Source organism: Meleagris gallopavo, chromosome 3, assembly GCF_000146605.3.
Source record: "Meleagris gallopavo isolate NT-WF06-2002-E0010 breed Aviagen turkey brand Nicholas breeding stock chromosome 3, Turkey_5.1, whole genome shotgun sequence".
Classification (NCBI taxonomy): domain Eukaryota; kingdom Metazoa; phylum Chordata; class Aves; order Galliformes; family Phasianidae; genus Meleagris; species Meleagris gallopavo.
The window spans coordinates 30,925,903-30,947,893 of NC_015013.2; the positions used below are offsets into that span (position 1 = coordinate 30,925,903).

The window sequence follows — 21,991 nt, forward strand, 5'->3', positions numbered from 1 at the left end:
CAAGGGAGAATGGCTTTAAACTAAGACGGGGGAGATTTAGGTTAGATACTAGGAGGAAGTATTTCATGCAGAGGGTGGTGATGCACTGGAACAGGTTGCCCAAGGAGGTTGTGGATGCCCCATCCCTGGAGGCATTCAAGGCCAGGCTGGATGTGGCTCTGGGCAGCCTGGTCTGCTGGTTGGTGACCCTGCACATAGCAGGGGGATTGAAACTAGATGATCTTTGAGGTCCTTTTCAACCCAGGCCATTCTATGATTCTATAAACAAGAATTTCAGTGCAGAGAGACATGTATGTGGGTGACTACAGGGAAAGAAGATGTGTCCAAGCAGACACAATAGTTTGGTGAGACAAGGAAAGGGGGACATGAGCTCAAAGAATAAACATAATGTGGTAAGGAAGAATGAAAGTAAAAACAACAATGGAATTCCAGCCCATCCTCCGTTATGTTCAAGAAATAGTTTCAGTTTATGAAAATATAATTAGCACTGGGTGTCTTAACTTTAAATCCCAGTCTAGCTGAAGTGTTTTGTTTGCTGCCTTTATCTCTCACTTTTGTACAGTAATATAAAATTTAATAAATAAACAAAGTAAGCACAGTCTTGCAACAGTTCTAAAATATTTCTATTGTGAATGTTTCTCTAAATTTGAAGCTTTCCTATAGGAAGAAATATTTCAGTAAGTAACAAGACTTTATATTTTCATCTAACAGGTTACTTATGTCAAGGAAAACTAACTTATCCACATTCATTCCACAAACAGAGGTTGATTGATTCCTAATGGTCCCCTAGCATCAGATCAACTGTCAAGAGGTTTGTTAAAGTTCTCCTGAAGATGACTGGTAGGCAGTTTATATCTGAGTATTTAACTCAAGTTTTCAGAAGCATTTCAGGAGTGAGTAATTATAGTAGTTTAGTACCTATATATTTGTTCAATATTGAAAAGTACGTGCCTCTAAATTTTGAGATAAAACAATTATACTGGTACCTTCTGGCAAGATTCTGGAAATTCAGGACAGCTGAAAGATATTTGAAGACAAAAGAATCTTACCTTGGAGCAACATGTTCTTTCAGCTGCAGAATGCTGGCTGCATTTATCAGGAGGTATTGAGCTTCATTCACAAGAGAGAGCGAGATGCTTGTAGCACATGTCAGACCTACCAAAAATCAATCCTATATTATACAATGATGGATAATCAGGAAGACTATAATAGCAGTCTCATTTTTCCTTTGACCTCTTATTCTTTCTCATTAAAATATTTCCCACCGGGCTCCAGACAGTAAGGAAAGATTCCAGGAATCCTCTCTAAACTGCAAATTGTAATGATACAGTGCATTTAGAAACTGACGTACAGCCGAGATTTTACCAGTTTTAAAATCATTTACAACAGCAATATCTATGGATTTTCAGTGCTCTTTCAATTTGATTGCTTTTATTTAAAAAAAAGTATAAAAAGCATTTTTTATAGATTTTTCATCACCATTTCTCAAAATGATCATTGGATTTCCAGATAAAATCATTATAGTGATGATAAAAAAGAAAGACGGAGATATTTGTACATTTTCATCAGATGAAAGCAAGAGAAGGGCAGCAAAAGCAGAGTACAGGTATAAATGTACCCGTAGAAGCTTGCTAGATCAATATCTCATGACTCTTTCCCCTTTTATCAAGGAAATTTTATACTCAGTGTGAAGTCAATGACTCCATATTTACTAAGTGAGGACCACATTTTTTTTTTAAGATTGACAACAAACCTTTTGTATTTTTGTGTTGCGTGTCATTTTTCTTGTCTGGACTTTGTCTTATCAAGCGACACGGACGGCCAAGAAATGTAGAGAACCAGCCAGCAGTTCTTTCTCCACAGTCATATGTTTTCACCCTATCATGAGAATGGAGGGACTTTACAAAATTTGATCACCAAAACATTAACTTGCAAAACTGAAGACAAATAACAAAGATGCTTATTCTGCATAATTTTATTTCCCAATTTCCTCAGCTTTACTCTGTTAGTCTTAATATTCATGAGATCTAATTTAGTATCAGACCAGCAATTTTTGCAGAATAAACTATTATGTAATTGCAGTGCTCAAGACAATGACTCTGAGGTACAGTGACTGGTAGTCCATAATAAAGCATTACAGTAAATTATGAAAAAGTTACTCACTGGTATGTGCTTTTTACTCCACTAGTAGAACCCATGTAGCAGTTTTTCTCAACCTAAAGATGGTTCCTATTACTAATAATCTGACTAGTGAGTTACACAAGATTTGCCTTCTTTACCTGGATCTAAACTCTACTAGAAGGGTTTTTAGATCACTACTCATTTCAGAAAGTACAGAGATCAGACCTATTTGCAATTAGCATCCTCGGCCCAGAGTCATCTTAATTTCAATCGTCTAAAAGCGGTGCACCTAGTTTTAGCTAGTTGTCTGGGTTTCTCTCACAGAAAATAGAGATAAGTACTTTGCATCTATATCAGATCTCAGGATGGGATGACTCTTACTCCAGGTGTGTTTTTTTAACTACATTTTGACTGATGTCTAACTGTCAAGTGGCATGAATAGGTGAAAGGAATGTAGATTCTCATGACCATCTAGGCAAGATTCTTGTAATAAAGAAAGTGAAGTAGCAATGGTCCTGTGCTCACCTTGCTTTCCTACCCAGACAAAAAAAGCTGAATGGTGACTCTCTTCTTTGTGAAACAGGAAAACAGTTCCACATGGTAAAAGATGCTAAGCCCTAAGACTGAGAGAGGAATTGGCTTGGCTTTATGAAATGTTCTGTGTGTTCAATCAAGTTAGACAGGTAGAAAGCCAGGGAAAGTGATATCAAGAGATTTTATAATCCTGCAGGGATCAGATACGCCTTCAGCTGCTGATCTGAATTTTTACTGAGATGCAGCTGAGCATCTGTCTCCCCAGTCTGAGACTGGACAGATGCCCACCTGCTGCTTTTAGTCAATGATGTCCTAAAGCTGAAATGAAAAAATGGTACCGTGGCACTGTGGCTAGAACTGGGGACAAAAGGTGAATCTCCACATGATATTCATAACCTGAAGTAAGAAGTTCTTGTGTCCTCACTGCTCACTGTGTTAGGGAGAAGGCAGCTAATGAGAAGATACGAATCTTTCATGATCACAGTACAGGTGAAACAAATTCCCCAAATAGTTTTTCCCACCCAAACAGAGGTGCTAGGGGTATTTCAATTTTCTGCTGAGCCAACTGCTTAGCTGCCTGCTGGAACTTAATACTGCATAAATCAGGATGAAAATTTGGCCCTCTTTTTTATTTGCTTTCTCTTTTGAGTTCACAATAGCTGAGGTAGAGACGCACAGCATTCTGAATATTTCATCAAATGTCACCATGTGGTTTTTGTATTTCAAGACTCCAAGGTTTTCAAATTGCTTTCACTTATTGCCAGACCATTTTCTGAGCAAGAACCATTGTCTCTTCAAGGTCCTTTTCAAAGTTCTTCTGTTGTAGTTCAAGTCCATTCATTTTCTGTTTGTGTTTATTTTTGTCAAGTATTACTTTACATCTGTCAATATTAAATTTCATTTGCAACATGTCAGACAATTTATAAAGCAGGGCCTTGTCCTCAGTTTTACTTGCTGTCTGCCTTGAGCTCCCAACTCATTGCACTATTATGTCATGCAGCTTCAGTGCCTTACAGCTGGTCCCTCTGGCTTAGTAATTTATAGAACAAGAAACAAGGACAAATGAAGCCTGAATATTGATCGCAAGGGATAGAATACTTATATTCACCTATAACAGCTTCAGTTCACCATGTTTTTAACTATACCTTTGTCTTCTTCTATCATAAATATCCTTTCCTTGACGTTTTTGATACTGTGTCTGTGTTCCTGCCTATTTCAGCAAAGCACTAACCCTGAGCACTTAGAGTTTTCTGCAGCACCCATAAACTTAACACTGGCTTCTATGAGTACTTTCATCTGCTCTCTGTTAGATGTTGTACTAAAAAGCCCTGTCACTCCAATGTGTGCAAAGCACTGTTTTGCTCCTATTTCTCAATTCTAGGCCCTGGAGGCTCCCTTGTTGAAACACGGCAACCTGGCATCAGTATTGTTGGATCTCTGAGAGTCTGGGGAGCCTCATGAATTTTCTCCACTCATTTAGCTTTATTTCCTGCCTTGTTTATTTGCCCATCGCAGTCTTTGTCTTGCATCTCCCTTTCCCCACCACTTCATCCTTTTCTTCCTCCTCAGAACTCTAAGCTGTCTCCCACAAAAACTTCCTGCTTCATGCATTAAAACAGCACAGTCACTGACATGAAAGACATACTGTAATAAATGGCATGACAACAAAATATATAGACACAGAGAAAAAGACAACCTAGGCTATTTTACAGCAGCACCTGTAATAGATGGGCTAACCATGGGGAGGCTAGGGATGAGTCAACACTAAGGGAAGTGGGACAGATGGTTAAAACAAATGACTCTTGGGTGAATTCCACCACCTGAGGAAAGTACACTTCTGAGGGAACAATCCTCTTTATCACCATCTGAATAGCTAGTGGAAAAGAAAGAAAAGATCATTTTCTCCATGGCTCTATTGGGAAAATGACCAGAACTTCTGATGGTTTGTTTACGTTACCCTCGTAAAAGCCAATACAAAAACCTGCATGCATTGGTTAAAAGACTAAAGAAATCTGTAAATTACTCTTTCAGTTGGGGTTACCAAAAGACATGGTGGAAACAAATGTAGTAATAAATGCAAATATACTTTAGGAAGGCATTTGGAACACTGCCACTCACTCAGAAAAACTTTTGAGACTGGAATGTACTTAGAAAATATGATGGATAAATGCTTACTTCATTGATAGGAAATTAATTTATTCATAATGTTATATTTCACTGAAGTGCTATGTCTTTTGATTTAGAGTTGATCATATTTCACATACTCACCTGCAATCCTCCTAGGCTTGTTAAAGGGACACTAATCAACATGGATGGTCAAAACAAAATTAAAAAGGCTTGTACATATAAGGAAAGCTGTTTATAACTTCAGAGCATTCTAGCAAACTTGTATCAGTGAGAAATGGGCAAAGTTGCCAGCATCATTACTGTCAAATGAATGAGCTGAATTTCTAGAGTCCTGCTGAGGTTTCTGTTTGACATTTGGAAGCAAGTCGTGACATCCTTTCCTTTTCTCATCCTTGGAAAATGTAAAACAAAGATCTCTCTTACTCAAGTTAGTGCCATGTCATCAGTATCTTGTAACCTTCCCATTTAACGCCTTCTTCATTAATGTTATTACTTACTGTTTTCCACCAGACATGCTGTTCATGTCAAATTACTTATCTCAAACTGTCTTCTCCTGGCCTCTTACCTCACTAACATTTCTTGCTTTCTATCTTCCCTCACTTTTATTAAAGGACTTTGCCCCTTAGTATCTATCTGATAATGTTCTTAGTTTTGCTGCAATGATTTTTGGCTTGGTTTCCTCTCTGCTCTCACTCACCTGTGTGAACAGACTTTACTCTCATAGATCACAGCCTCTTTTCCAGTGTTTTCTTCTAGTGATACAGATATTGGATCCATGCCTAGATAGGTAGAGAGAAAACCAAATTAAAAAACATTTATGCAGAATCATGCAATAATAAATAAAATGCCATGTTTGCACCTGTTCACAATCACAGCAGCCTCCCACATTCTGTCCCACAAAAATCCTCTCTTCCTTTTTGCTAGAATTATGTTCTCTGCCTGCAGGTGGCTCCAAATGATAATGCAAAGAGCAAAGGCTGCAGATGACCTTGGTACCCAAGTCACACTGAGGAATACACTGCTTCAGCTTTCAATAACTTCATTTTTTGTGAATCTCAGGCAATATAACTGGCACAGAATTACTGCCTCAATCATGGCTTCTGCTGAAAGCATGGGTTTATCACTGTTTTGTTCTCTCTAGCAGATCAGGAGATGAGGTTAATCACTGCTGTGTTTTCTTTTCGAGCAGTGGGATGGAGTGAACAGAAAGATGGGGGCATGGAAAAGAAAACATAAGCATAGACTGTACATGGAAAGAAATACACTGTGACATTAAATTACAATAACTGGAGTAACAATAAAATGTGTAGATACCACAAATAGGCAACTATTCACATGTATCCATTTCTGAGCTTAAGCAAGATGAATCCCTGTAATGACATACGTTAAAAGTTTTTTCCATAGTTTTTGTATCAGGAATAGAAGGAGTGAAAGGGATGGAATAGGTATTGTAGTGTACTGGAAAGAAAAAATGAAGCTGTACAGCTTTGCTATCTGTTAATTGAAAGCAGTAATCCTATATGATGAACAAAGTGTGCCTATGTGGCTGCAATGAATCCAACTATTTTCTATTATACTGCAACACAAACCAACAAAGAATCTGATCTCCAGTACTCCAGTTTTATACCAGCACATCTTGAATTCACTCATTACTTACTGCTTATATATTTGTCCAAGCAAATATATACAAACAAGAATTAAGCTCTATTAGCCCTTTGGCATGGTGAAATCATTTTTTTTTATTGTAAGGAGGGGGATGAAATGTAGTTCAGATTTGCTACAGCCCAGCTAATAGCTCCAGTCCCTGCAAGTTTTCAGTACAGAGAGACTCCCATTCTCTGCTTAGCTAACAACACTGGGATACTTCAGAAGCAAAGACAAAGGAGGAAAATTTAGGTTCATTTAGAAAAATAAAATATTCAAGCAATACAAGGGCTGCTCTGAAAGTAATGCCTCCTATTTTATGATGTTGGCCCATGATATCATAGGTGGATGTTGGTGGTATGGCAGTAGAGGTTGAATGTTCCCACCAGTACTCCACTACATTTTGTTGCTTTGCAACAGATGGCAGCACTGGTGCATTCCGACAAACTGGCATCTGACATGGAACTGTGTATGAAGCAAAGGTGTGTCACTGAGTTCCTCCATATGCAAAAAATGGCACCCACTGACGTTTCCTGACACTTGTTGAATGTTGATGGAGGCCAGACAGTGAATGTGAGCACAGTGAGGTGCTACATTTCAGCAGTGACAACAGCGACATGAAAGACAAGCCACATTCTGGATGGCAATGCAACTTTTTACAAGTGTGTCATGCAGGCTCTTGTTCATCACCAGCAAAAATGCACAGCTAATGGTGGTGACTATGTTGAAAAAACAGTGTTTTGTAGCTGAGAATTTGCTTGTGCAAATAGTGTTATCATGCTCTTTGTACCTGTTGCAGTTCCCATGGAACTGAACAGGAGGCATTACTTTTGGAACAACCTACGTACATGCACTGAAGTTGCCTGCAACAACCTAAAAAAGAAGACATTATTATCATCTTACAGACCAGGACAAATGTTCTTGTACTTTGAAAGAATTAAACATAAGCATCATTCTTTCTGGAAAAGTTTGATTCATACAATTATAGAATCATAGAATAGCTTGGTTTAAAAGGGACCTTATAGATCATCTAGCTCCAAGCCACCTGAAAGGACGCTGTGTGTGTCCTTATCTGTTACTATCTTTTAAAATAAAATTCTAAACAAGGCATACTCACAACTTTTCTTAAAATAGAGTCTCAGGGCTTTAAAAAGCCTTGCTTTTATAAACAAGTGAATCTCATTTTTATTGAACAATACACATTTTACAGTGAGTTTTTGGTCAGTTAAACATTGTTAATTACAATTTTATTCTATCTTGAGGCAAAAAAAAAAAGAAGCAGAATATTGCCAGTTACTAAATTGTAAAAGCTGTCATTCTCCATGGTCATTTGCTTGATAATAAGATCCACAGATGTGCTCACAGTATTAATATATAAAAAATATTCTAGTCTTTATAGCTCCTATTTTCAGTCAATGAGAAAAATTAGAGGTCTGTTATTTCAATAGACTGAAATACAAACTATTCGTGTACATTCTTTCAGCAGTGTATTTGTATAATTCCTATTATTTTTATTGGCAGCAACACATGACCATTTGAAGGCAAAATAAACTCCATAAAGTGTAATTAGTTGTTCAGTTTTGCAAGCATCTTTCTACTCCAGTGTTTTAAAAGGCCTTCACAGCACTTAAAATTTCTCCCTCCATGTGGTGGCAAACTGTCACAACTTGCCAGAGTAATGCTGATTGTTAGCTAATACGTAAAGAGAGAAATTAGCCTTTTACAGGAACGTATTCTCAAGCAAATTCTATGTGTCAGGAACCAGCTCAGTGCTGTTTGTGCCCCTATGTGTTTGGTGGAGCAGAAGAAAAAGACTCTCCTTGATTCTCGGTCTAGCAGTACAACTTCTGGAAATAAAGACACCTGTCCTGAGCTGCTGGGAGCTCCATCATTAATTGTTTCAGTGGAAGCAACCCTACATCAATATATAAAAAGTTATCTTTCTATTTGGGAGCTGATTTAAACTAACATCAGTTTTCTCAAACTGTGTCTTGTGAGAGTGACCCTTCACGTCAAAAAGAACAGGAAATCCCTGCTAACAACCACACAGACTACCAACATAACTGTCAAAACCCAGAGATGCAGTTTCTCAAAATTAAAAACTCCCTCCCTCTACCACAGTAAGGAACAGCCATGACAACAGCAGCACAAGAAGTGACAGCAGGATCCACCACTGGATTGGTCAGACAGTTGATCTGCCTGTCCATCCAGGGCTGGCTGTTAGACAGCTCACACACGGGGGTTAAAGAAAGAACCTGAAGCAGTCTCAGCACAGGAAGGATTTGGCAAAAGGTATTAAAGTAGTTACTGTCACACTGAATCACACTGACAAATTTATTTTGTTGGATAGCGAGGGTAGGGAATACTAAACCATACTGAAATAAAGTAGCTATAAACAATTTTTTCCAATAATGAAATGCTCCAGAGGGAAAGGAATGCGTGTGCCTGGAGGGGGGCAAAGAGCCCCCTGAGAGCCGGATTGGAATCCCTAAATAAAAACAAGACTGTGTTTGGGATCTAGAACACACAAAAAGCATTCAAAAAAATAGCAGAAATACCCTAATGTACATTTGACAAACCTGACAAAAGAAATTAGCTGGACTGACAATCGGAGTGGACAACAAATGTACTGTACAAACAGAAAAGAGGCTGTAGTTACAGAACCACCCATATGGAGTTCCAATAAGGGTTAAAAATCTGAATATAAGTTCCCTTGTTTTTCTCTAGCTGTGCAAAATGAGAGCACATATAATAATAACAGTTAAGACATACAGGATGAGTAAATGTAAGACACAAGGGAAATGATAAACACCATTCAGCCACATGCAAACTTGGCATTAATAATGACTTCAGTGGAATACAAACCTGTTCGACTGTTGAGTGCTAATAGCACTGTTAGGAAAATAATTTGTATCCCCAAGTAGCAAGGAGCTTTCCATAAAGCTTTCCATAATGTTTTCTCTTTTTTTTTTCCTTCAGCAGATAATAAAGAGGGTTTTGATGAGTCAAAAGAAGCCCAAACATGCCTGCTAGTGCGAGCATTTAACTGAGCTTAGTACTATCTGGTTCTTATCTTAATTCATATTAATTCCCACTGAAGACTCTACCCCTCTAGTCCCATAGCTGCTGGAAGAAAGAGGAGAGCAAAACATGGGAAGGGCTTTGGCCAAGATGTTTGATGTTAGACTCCTGTTCCTTTACCTTCACAGCGGTAACAGTCCCTTCAGGCTGGTGAACTCTCCTTCATGATGTGGAGGGACAGATTAGTCAATGGATTTCCACATTTATCAAATCACGTTTCCTTCCTGAAGCATTCACTTTACGACTGCACATATGGATTTGCTATCTGCTCTCTGCCTATCCCAACGATAAGCTAGGAAACTACCCAGGGCTATTCCAGCCTCATCTTTCTTTACCTGCAGCTGATAGCAGAAGATGTCTGTTCAGCTGGTATGCATACACAGCAATCAGTATTTCTGTGCATGCACACAGGTGTCTCTGCATGCAAGTTTAACAGCAGTAACAAAGGAGCAAAAAGGATATTGTTCACTTACCTTCCGCCTGAATGACCATAATCTTTTGCTTCAGATTAATTGAGGGATTTATAAGACACAACTTTGGCTCCTGCTTCTGAGTTATGCACACTCCATTCTGATTTACAACCATCCAGTTACGGTCATACAGCAAACCTTGGTTTCCTACCGGCCATTCTGTAACCTGGAAAAGCATCAGGAGAGGATGGAAAGGTTTAGAAAATATTAGTTGTATTAACACATTCGTGCTGAAAAGTTAGGGAAAAGAAACCAATAATGAAGTTCCTTGAAATCAGAAAAACTTTTGCAAGCTGACATCAGCCTTTATAACAGGAACTCTGAATCAAAGATCAAGTTCTGACTGCAAGAAGCTGACAGAAGAGAATGGAGTTATTATAATTTGTTGCATATTATCACACCCTTTGATTTAACAGAGCTGTGGGAATGGAGTAAATAATCAATGAAATGCTCTGAAAACTGTTTTTAATTTTATACTCAGGTATTTTTAGAATCTCTTCCCCTTAACAACTTTAATTCACAAAGAATGGAGGTTTTGTGTGAGTTGTATGAACTAAGGAAAAAAAGAAGCAGAAAGCAAAGAAAACATGAAATTTAGAACTCTGAATAAACTTCCACATTTTTTTTTGAATTTTTATTTCTGAGAAAATATTCACTGCTGAAGTTTCTGTTTCAGCTAGGAGAACAATAGTTTTCCAAATCCTCCTGCAACAAAACATGATCTTCTCTGTGAGCTGTTCTTCCACTGCTTCTATAATGCTCTTTTCTTCCAATAGCCTACACAGGCATATTGTCCTTGCTTTCATGTACATTTTTCTGGTGAAAAGAACATCTGTTACTGATGCTACACAGATGGTAATCTCAAAATGAAAAAAAAAGAGAGCAATTTTAGTAATGTCTTTGGGCGATATTAATAACTGCTTTCTCCTTCAGAATGCTAAAATATTAATACCATTATTTTAACATAAAGCTGGGCATTTAAACATATTGTTTCCACTGACATATGCTTTCTAGTCACAGTTGAATAAGGAGAAAAGTTAACTACAGATGAACTGTGTTGAATTCTTGTAGAGAAGCTTAGCACTTTCCACATGAAACCAGCTTTAGCAAAAAATGCTGAGAGATTCAGATGCATGGCTCAAAGCACTGGTTATATTAATTAAAAGTCGAAATTTTGTTTAGCATGTGCTCTTTCCAAAACACAAAAGAAGCCACAGCACCCCAGTCTTTCAAACCTTTCCAGGTTTTGGAAAGTTCTCAGCAACAGACTGCCACCAAGAGCATGACTAGAGAGAGCTGAGGGCAGGCACTCAAATATGTGCTGAAACAGGAAACTGAGAGCACTGAAGCTGAACTAGTCTCCCACTATCAACTATATGAGTTATCAACTGCATGAAATACAGAACATACATGAAAAAATTAAAGAAATGTATTATATCAACATAATTTATAACACTCTTTGGCAGTTTTTGAAGTGAGTCTGGATAAAAACTCAGTCAAAAATGAAATCTTTAGGTCTGACATGCCATCTGAAACAGCATTGTCCCAGCAACTATTTTTCACTCAGAGGATGGTGACGCACTGAAACAGGTTGCCCAAGGAGGTTGTGGATGCCCCATCCCTGGAGGCATTCAAGGCCAGGCTGGACGTGGCTCTGGGCAGCCTGGTCTGCTGGTTGGTGACCCTGCACATAGCAGGGGGGTTGAAATTCGATGATCATTGTGGTCCTTTTCAACCCAGGCCATTCTATGATTCTATGAACCATATCAGCACCTAAAAGATCTGAACCTTTGCCTTGTTTTTTTTTTTTTAGGTAGAAGAATCACAGCTCAAACACTGCAATATCAGCTGATGTTCAGCTTTTTATCCTTGCTGGAAATTATCCTTTGGAGATGCCTGTATTGTTTGGTTATCCTGTAATTAGATTACAAAATATATTTTGAACAGCTGGTGATCATCTGAGAACTGCAAGAATTTCCTGCTAACAAATCTCCTTTCCAAAACAGAAGATCGCTTATCAGTAGCACATCCTGCCATGGATATACACAGATCATGAAGGGATTTGCAAGACGTAATGGAGTTAATAAACCAGAAGAGCAGAAATTTATACGAAGAGCCCAAAAATGTGATTCCTAGCACCCAGTTGTAACATTCAATTGTTTTGCTTCAACTTTGGGCCAGCTCCAGGCTCCACTCTGAGATGCAGCACACGACTGAAGGTCTTGAGCCCGTTTTTCCTCTGGTTGTCTGCTATTGTAATAAGAATGATACGCAAATGTCCCCAGCAGTAAGTCCCATGCCTCTCATGAATGTCCTGAGCAAACTGTCAAGTGCCTTACTTTCTCTCCACAGTTCAACTTAGTGTATTGCATGTCTGCTCCAATAATTAAAGTTGCAACAAGAAAATAACTGTGTACTCTGCCATGAACAGTGACATCGTGCTTTTATTGATTACTGCACGTGTACAACTTAATTCCCAGCATGGCAGGTGAGCTAATCATACAGCATTCAAATATACCTGTAAGCTCAATGCACAGAGCACAACCAGTACATTGCATTCTCCTATCTTCTTTAGCAATTTTTCTTTTTGTAATATTTTCATTCCAAGAACATGTTATTGGTTTGTTCAGAATTTTCTGTAAAGCATTTTGGGCTGCATTTTTCCATAGTTCACTGTAATGTCATTACGAAAGCTAACACAATTTTCAGGCACATTAAACCAAGCACTGAACAGCTTTTAAATTATGAAAGTTTAACAGTGCTAGTGGTCTTACATATAATTTATCTACTGATCACTAAGAACTTGCATTGTATTTCTGATTAAAAGCTAATTTGTTTTCTGTGTTGAGATGCAATTTTTATCTTCTGAAATCTACTGCAAGAATAATAAAGTTATTAATGTTTAAAGTCCTAACCTTTTTACTGGGCACATAGCACAATGTAATTATGCAAAATTCATTGACATGAGAGATGTTCATGTTTAAAAATGCATGTTTAAAATATGTTTTTATGTTGGAAAAAGAAGAAAAATGTGGTCAGGGACAGAGGGTACTCTTCTTTTCTACTTCTCTCCATTTAATAAAATAATTGTAGGAAAGTGAATACGCATTTAAGACATTCAAATAGAATATTCTGCCCTCTAGTTCCTAAGCCATATGTACAAAATCTATGGAACACAACTGAACAGAGACAGTCCTGTGGCCAGGAAAAGTTCATGAAACATGCATACAGTAGGAGCTAACCAGTCTGCAGTAGGCTGAATACCTTAATGCAAGGTTTTATCCTGCCAGATGCCAAAGCACTCTGACTCTCATTTTCACTGGAGGCCAAGCACCTCCTACACTAAAACAAAGTTTTATCTCATAGTTTAGGTAAAGAGGAGATGATGTAACTTAAAAGAGGAGATTAAACAGGTGTGAATTCACACTCACATCCTTGAATTTGTCCTTCCATTACTAATTAAGTCAACTGCAAATAACAAGTTGAGGAGCAGACTTGACTGGTAGATGCATGAGGTCTTGCACACATAGGTGGAATCTTCCACTACACATTTCATTTTAGGCAAACACATCTGATCGTGTACTTCCCAATAAAGCCCATTTACAAGGCATGCTGAAGATCTGACCTTCACATCAGCTGGAAGACTGCAACTTGAACTTATGAATCTAAGATTCCGATCTCAAGTATCCAAGTACAAGGTGAGTGATTTTATTGCAGCCTAATACCTAAACCACTTTTTCACATCAGCTGGTTTGGAGCTACTATGTAACTGACAAATATACACATCAAATTTTAACAGGAAATATTTTTCTAACTTTCCAACAACTGCAAAACATTTAAAACTATTTTAAATGTAAACCATGAAATTGAATTTCAATTATTGGCTTATATCTGAAGACCATGGGAACTACAAGCTACATGATTATTACTTCAGAAGTTTATGGATTTAGTAAAGCGAAGGAACAATAAAGTGTGAAGTCTGCATGACAAAGAGAGTGGCAAAGGAATAATCTTCTACTGGAGTCAGCCTTTTCACGATAAAGCCTAGATATCTTAGTATAATCACTATTTTAGAAGGCAAAATGATTTTCAGGACTTGGGGCCATTCAATTGTGGTATGGTTTCTCTAGCATGCTTGGCTTATAATTCCAGTGTGTGGTATTGGTTATTTTCCCCTTGATGTAGGCTGAAGTTGTAGTAATGGTGTGCACAGTATTGTGGAGGATGATGCACTCTGCATTTGGTGGTCTGGGTTCTGGCAGCACTGGCTATCTACTTTACTCTTCAGCATTGGAAAGAAACTAAGTCACTGTCTGGGTAAGAATGGGATCAACAGCCTTTGAATTGCTCATTACAAGTGGTGGGCTGTGAGCTGCCGTATTTACCTCTTTTACATGCAGAAAATCAGGTTGGCAGATCTTTCAATCTGTCTATAAATATATGACAGATCTAGAAGTGCCACTCTGACTTTTGGTAACAAAAATATGAAGAACACCTGGTAGACAGGAAGATGATCACATAAGCAAACACATTTTCCTTTCCAGCTTATTTCAATATTGAAAATCATATAATGTTCCAAGATACTTTTGACTTCACTTCCTGGCCTGTTCTCCTCATGCGCTGAAATCCATTTTTAATCAAATCTATTAATTCAACTTCTATTGTTATCTTCTATGGACTAAATGGAAATGTACAGAACATGTTCTTTGAGAAGACAATGAGGAGAGCTGCATGCTGCTTACAATGAAGTTCCAGTCCCTTTCAATATCATATACTAAAGCAAGCATACATTTTATTGGGTATTACCCTTTTGGCAGTACAGGTTCTGATAGTGCTTAGCTATTGGACTCTAACACAGCTGATGCTTCATTACCAAAAAATATCAAATCAGAGACTTCAAAAATATTTCGAGGCATGAAAACCTAAACCTCATACAGTTCCAAATTTTAAATTTGCACTTTTAAACTATTTAAACTGCCTAATGTTAGTTGCTGCATATCCAATCCAAGTAGCTATTGATGCCTCTTGTAGTCAATGGAAAGAGACCGAAATATCTAGGGACAATTCATTTTTCATACTGTAGGTGCCTATTTTATGATAAGATGACTTAGCAGGTATCCATCTCTTCCTGCATACAAAATAATATCTAACTTTAGAGGGATAAGGTCAGGTGAGATGAACTCTGCTTTCATGTTGGGCCCATTAACACACACCTGGCACAAGAATTATGCATGGGGATTTTCCTCCTCCATTAAAACTGCAATTCTGGCTCAGGGACTACCAGCTCTTTATTAATTTATTACCTAGAGAAGTTTCCTTTTACAGAGCTTGAAGAGAGGAAAACTGGCTCAGTTTGGGAAAACAAAGGCTGTCTTTCACACGGAGGCATGGTTTACCTGCTTCTGGGCACAATTACTTCAAAGCCTTCCTGGCTCTGAGAGTTTTGGTATGTATCCTGTAACACCAGCCTGCATGTTAAAAATAGAATTTGACCCCAAAGGGACCCAAATACTGCTAAGACACATTTCAGCAGTTTCTGTAGTGGGCTTCTACAATATAGCTGTACTAACTGCAACATTTAAACAAAGATTAAAACATTCACACATGATTACTTTGATTTTTAAATGGTTTGATTTAGTGGAAGGTTAATAAAGGGTGGAGAATTATTTGTTCAGGTCTCATTTAATGCTCAAGACTGTGCCTCTGAATTAAAAACATCATAGCAAACCAAGTTTAGAAATGCAGATGTTTTGTTAATCCTTCAACAGACATTGCTTCAATTCCTCCCTTTTTTATTTTTTTTGCATTAAGGAAAAAAAGAAAAAGAAAAAAGATGAAAACAGCTAAGAATCCATATTTTAAATGCAGGTGATTTGTCACTGGATTTGACCCCAATTTTCATTCATATGTGAGACAGCGACCTACACCAGCAAGTTTTCACAGGGAAAGTTATACCATTATTGACATTCATTAAATCAGTTCCCAGTATGGTACTAAGCAGAGTCACATTCTAGGTCATGTGTGGGCCATACACCTATTTCATCATGCATTATTTTAAAAAAAGTCACAGCTAAGGTGATGATATTATTAACTTGGCAAAAAAGCAATTAAAATCTTCAAAGAGTGAACTTTCAAATAGTGCAGCAACACTTAAATGTCATATTTCTGTTCCAAATGTATTTTTAATGATAACATTTCTTTGTAATGTAAATCAACCTCCTCTCAATTATAACATGTTAATCAAGTTATTTCTAAATTGCTGCCTACCCATCAATGCCTACAAATCCATCACATGTCATCCAGTGAAAGCATACTAATTATTTGATTATATTTTAGTCAAATTTTGCAAAGCCAACTTTTTTTTTTTCCCCCCGCCAAACTGCATATTATGCGCTGATTTTTCTGTGATGGGCGATAGAAGACAAAGACACATTTGCATCTTGTAACTTCAGTCTAATTGAAAATCCTTTAGAGTGCCTTAGCAGGCAGGGCTCAATCCTAGAGATTGGAGAAATGGAAAAGTGAGCACCCACATACTGTTTCCTAATATCTAATGCACATGTTGTTCCTGGTTGACATGTTGGGGATAAAATAAGTGTAATTCAAAGCACATACCTCAAATGCAGAGCAGGATTTGATTGGATACAGGTAAATATTGATGACAGTAATGGGCTTGCCACCCCTTTTAATCTTTGGCACAGCAACCTCAGAAAGAGCTGCCCTTATGCTTTCCAACTCAGACTCCGGTGACTGCCAACCGACAGCCCTCTCTGTTCCAGATGGATTATTCCTGTGTTCTCTATCTGTGATGTGCGTTCTTGGAGACAATTTATTGATGCTGTTAAAGTAAGAGTGGTCATCTGGGGCAGGTTCTGTTGTCAGCTGCGTAGCAGAGGATTGAAAGGGAATCTCAGTGTCTGACTTGGAGAACCTTGTGGCTATGATGAATTTCAAAAATGCCTGCGCATCTTCAAAAGAAGACATGTAACCAAAGGATATTCTCACAGAACCAGTGGGACGTCCATCAATTAGGTCAATATCATCTCCACAGACATGACCAGCCTAGTTTAAAATAGGAAGAAAAGCAGAGCTATTATGACAGACTGCATCACCTCCCTCTTACTATACATAGTTATTCACAAGTCCGTTAATTCTAACCTGAAATACTGTTTTCGGAAATACACAGTTAACCCATGAATACAGAGAAAGGAGAAAAAAATCCCAAATGTCTAATTAGCTACTCAAGCAAGGAAAAATATTGTTTTGAAATGTTTGCCCTATTCTACCTCAAGGCAAGAGGATCTTCTCAAAAACTTATGTCAAGAAAAAGTTTGCATGTGCCAGAATAGCCTGTTAGCAAGATCAGTCTCCAGATAAATTCCAGTCTCATCTGCATAGTTCACTGAGATTTAAACTGGGATATTACATTCAGATAGCTGACCAAATCACTAGACTGCTGGTTTCTGTGGGAGTTTTGTTTATATTCACTGTCAGAACAGTTCAATTTTATATAATCAGTGGCATATTCACTGAATTGTAGAGGTTGGAAGGGGTCTCTAGAGACCATCTGGTCCAACCCCCTGCTAAAGCAGGTTCCCTAGAGAAGGTTGCACAGGAAAGCATCCAGAGGAGTTCTGAATATCTCCAGAGACTTCACAACCTTTCTGTGCAGGTTGTTCCAGTGCTGTGTCACCCAGAAAGAAAAAAAGTTTATTCTTAGGTTCATATCAAATTTCCTGTGTTCCCATTTGTGCCCCTTGCCCCACATCCTGTCGCTCAGGATCACTGAAAAGAGTCTGGCCCCATTTGCTTGATTCCCACCCTTTAGATATTCATAAGCATCGATAAGATCCCTTCTCAGGCTTTTCTTCTCCAGACTGAATATTCTCCAGTCTCTTAGCCTTTCCTTGTAAGGGAGATGCTCCAGGCCCGTAACTATCTTTGTAGTCCTCAGCTTGACACTTCCTAGAAGTTCCTTGTCTTTCTTGAACTGGGGAGCCCAGAACTGGACACAGTACTCCAGATGTGGTCTCACCAGTGCAGAATAGAAGGGGAGGATCACCTCCCTTAAGCTGCTGGCCCTGTTCTTTTTAACACACCCCAGGATACCATTAGCCTGCTGTCTACCAGGTCACCAAGATCCTTCTCTGGAGATCTCCTATCCAGCAGGTCAGCCCTTAACCTGTACTGATGCATGTGGTTATTCCTCCCCAGGTGCATGACTCCACACTTTTTCTTGTTTAACTTCATCAGGTTCGTCTCTGCCCAACTCTCCAGCCTGTCTAGGTCTCACTGAATGGCAGCACAGCCATCTGCTGTGTCAGCCACTCCTCCCAGCTTTGTATCATCAGCAAAACTGCTAAAGATGGACTCTATGCCTTCATCCAGGTCTACAACAAAGATGTTGGTCAAGACTGGGCCCAGTATCAATGCCTGGTAAATACTACTAGTTACAGGTTTCCAATTGGTCTCTACACAGCTGATCACAACCCTCTGAGCTCTGCCAGTCAACCAGGTCCCAGTCAGCCTCATTGTCTCCTCATCTATCTTCATCATGGTGATCTGCAATAAATCTGTCTTGCTGAACTGGTCAACTTGTTGCTTTCAGTACATATTGAAGAACCCTTCCCCCTAACATTAATTCCTTTGAAAAATACAAGTTTTAACTCATGGTAAAGCTGAAAAATCCCTCAAATACCTTAACAATGATGTCTGTATATCCTCCTATTTGATATGTCTTTCATAAACTGCAACTCTGCAAAACTCTCTGTTGGGGCAGAAATTTCTCTTTTAATTAAATAGGTCAGTGAATGCTGCCACTCACCTCCAGCAAGATAAGCAGGAAACTCCCTTTGATCACCCACCTAACATTAGCTCAACAGCAGACATGATATTTAGCTCTAAGTTTCACAGAAGGTTGTTTTTTTTCCCCAGAATTTCATTTATTTATGCATTTCTGTTAAATAAGAACGGATGTGTGAATAGTGAAGGCTTTTTCAAGCAAGAAATGTTACTGTTCTATGGACATAAGTCCCACTTTCTTTCTGGGAGAAAAAAAAAAAGTCAAAAACAAAGCATATATGCAAATAATGTGAATAAAAGCTCTCTTCCTTTGCACAGTAATGTAGTCAGTAACTCATTTAGGTCTTTCGCTGATGATAACATCTCAAAATAACTGCTTGACTGTACTACCTCATCATACCACTTCTGGAAGATGAAAAATCTCTGTAAGTATGGGTTTTTTATTGGGCTTATCCTGGTGAAAATGTTCAGTAATATTTACATGATACCGACCTAAGTGATGTAACACAATCCTTTGCATTTTTGAATGAAATAAAAGCAACGTATACTACTTTGGGTCCATAAAATGTTTTTTTTTCAACACCTCATTTCAATGTACTGAACTTAAGTTCATTTTTTAGTTTAACATGGTAATTGAGTTGAAAGATCAGAGAAAGCAAATCAAACTCACCTTAATTCTAAAGCTGCAGAGACTCAAAAGCACAGCATATGACAGAACTACTTTATTCTTTAACTATCTATCTATCTATTTACTAATATTTTCTTTATGGTTTAGGGCCAGATTTTCCACTCTCCCCTTCAAATCTCCCATCCTTTGTGAAATTCAGAACTGATAGCCTGGGTCACTGAATTTATATGTTTTCCAAGGGCAGTGTATCACATAATCTCATTCAGAAACTAACCTGCAGGTTCTTTCGGATGTCCTCATTGCTTATACCCAAATGCATCTGGCAGGCTCCTGTGTTACAGAAGCAACCTGTGCGGACATGTATGTTGTGGAGGCTGGCCATCTTTTCCACCTTCCCGATTCAACAGGAAATAACACATAAAAGAAGAACAAAAGACAGACATTTAAAAGTTGTGGTAAACAATATACAATGTTTTAAGGTTACAGATCAACTGGGGGTAAATCACATCTCTAAATTATTAACAACTGACTGTAGCTGTCAGCATTCCCATAATACACTGAGGATTTTTCAGCCTTGTTATTTCAGCTGAAAGAAAACAGTGATGGAAGCAGATAATTACAGTGGCATCGAGAGAAGGGTATACAGCACACACACAAACACACATACAGTGTATCAGTTCAGACAGATCTTTCTAATACCAGCACACATGCTTACTTTTAAATCTGTGCACCTATACTGGTAATGTGAATTACAAGTCTGCAGCTTAGTGTCATTTAGGGTTTGGTCTGAGCCATCATCTATAACTGCCCCTACAAGATGAAGAGTGAGGGGTGGGGCACCTCTTCAGTTAGCTGAAGGAAATTTTTCTCACCGGGAATCTGAAACTGTAAGTCCCCAATACAGAAAATGAAGATATTAGTGTGATTGTGGCACACCAGTGCTTGAAGAATCAGCCCCTCACCAAACAATTACACCTCATCGGGCAGGCACTCCACTGGGATATTTCGATTTTCCATACATGATCACCCAGACTACCAACTCACTGATGAATGTTTTCCTGGTGCTATACTTTTGTGTTATACTGTCCCTTTATCATCCACTTAATATTGAATGGGCATAAATACAGTGATCGATGACAAGCTGGCATGAGTGAATGATGTGCAAAGAGAACAGAGGCACTTCTCTTTATATGCATCAGAAGGAGAAGCAGATATGGATGCAATGGGAGAGTGGCATTGGCTCTCTAAATGGCCCCGCAGAGAAGAAATGCAGACTGTCAACGATTCATAGCAATGCTAAGAAACAAGGGAAGCACGCCATGGGGATCCTCTTAGCACAGTTCAGAAACCATGGAAGCACACAGCAGGGATCTGAACGCTCTTTATGTTGATTTGAAAAAGCAACAACAGCTGGTGCTAATGATAACTGAGCAGGTATAGATACTGGCAGTTATTTCTTTGACAACAAATGACAAATTGGCCTGGTCATGACTTGGAAAAAAGACAGATGGTCAGAAAGGTACATCCAATTGGCACATCTAACACTTACCATAGACTTCCAGAACAACCTCACACAAACTATGGTTAATCTCTCTGTGCTTTATCTCCTCTACTCCAAAAGGGAAACTCGGGGTCCTAGGAATAAGCACGTTACAGTTTGAGGGGACTCAGATATGCCAGAAACACAGTCCTCCTCTCAGACAGCTAAGGCTACATGCAGACTGGCAGCACCAAAGCTGTAGGAATGGAGGTGCTTACCATTTCAGACCAGTCACTTCCCTAGCTGTCAGGCCATGCTTTACCTGCCTGAACTATCAGTGGAAACATTCAATCTAGTTCTTCTAGATGGCTTAAACTCTTTAAACATAAATTCTTTTTATATTGGTTACTGGTGAGCACTTTCCAGATGGTCCCAGCTGTATAGCACAGCCCATCCTCTGTCTCCTGTTTTCTGACATCATCAGCCTTTTAATGTCAGCTTTCTGACAGCTTTGAGTTTGCTTGTGTGAGCTACCAAACACCCTTAATTTCACTATCTTGGGTTCTTGAAAAACCAAGCCCTTCATTAGAACTTATTCTAGGCTGAAATAATTCAGCCTAAGCAATGTACAGTTCTGCTAAAAGCAGTTCAAACTAAAAGCACTCGGAGTGTGGGACACAAGATACTCCACACAAAAATGTGCTGTATACACATAAGAAATCCTACGCTATCATGGAGCAAAAGATATCACTGCTCATGCTTAAATGTGCTCTGCCTCACTAGTTCAGTTCAAAATGGGTTAGCTCTCAAATGGAGAAACAACCAAAGTAACCAGACTTGGAAAGCAGAGAAAAGATGTCTTTTCATGACTAATGCTTTGGAGAATAAACTGTGTTCAAAGCATGTTTCTCAAATCAAAGTTACAGATAAAGTCATCTGTTGAGAAAGACTGTTGTGGTGTCATTAACTTTGTGCTGTTAGAAGACTTCAGTCTGGGAACAGTGACATTTTCTTGACTTCTTTTTACACTTAGATGAGAAAAGTTTACATTCTGATATAACATGGTTTGTCATGGAGCTGGTGACTCGTGGGTGGATCTATCGT

The 21,991-nt window shown here is 38.6% G+C and overlaps 1 protein-coding gene across 6 annotated transcripts in view; it reads right to left on the minus strand.

Annotated features, from left to right (window-relative positions):
• Positions 1-21,991, minus strand: part of MOCOS (molybdenum cofactor sulfurase) — a 213,503-nt gene that overhangs the window by 14,675 nt on the left and 176,837 nt on the right. For all 6 annotated transcript variants that reach the window (XM_019613877.2, XM_019613876.2, XM_019613874.2 and 3 more), the window contains 6 exons: positions 19,682-19,798; positions 16,593-17,039; positions 9,981-10,143; positions 5,480-5,561; positions 1,754-1,878; positions 1,050-1,155 (listed from right to left, as the gene is read on the minus strand). In XM_019613877.2, the coding sequence (XP_019469422.1) occupies positions 1,050-1,155; positions 1,754-1,878; positions 5,480-5,561; positions 9,981-10,143; positions 16,593-17,039; positions 19,682-19,798 (1,040 nt within the window). The remainder of the gene's footprint in view (positions 1-1,049; positions 1,156-1,753; positions 1,879-5,479; positions 5,562-9,980; positions 10,144-16,592; positions 17,040-19,681; positions 19,799-21,991) is intronic.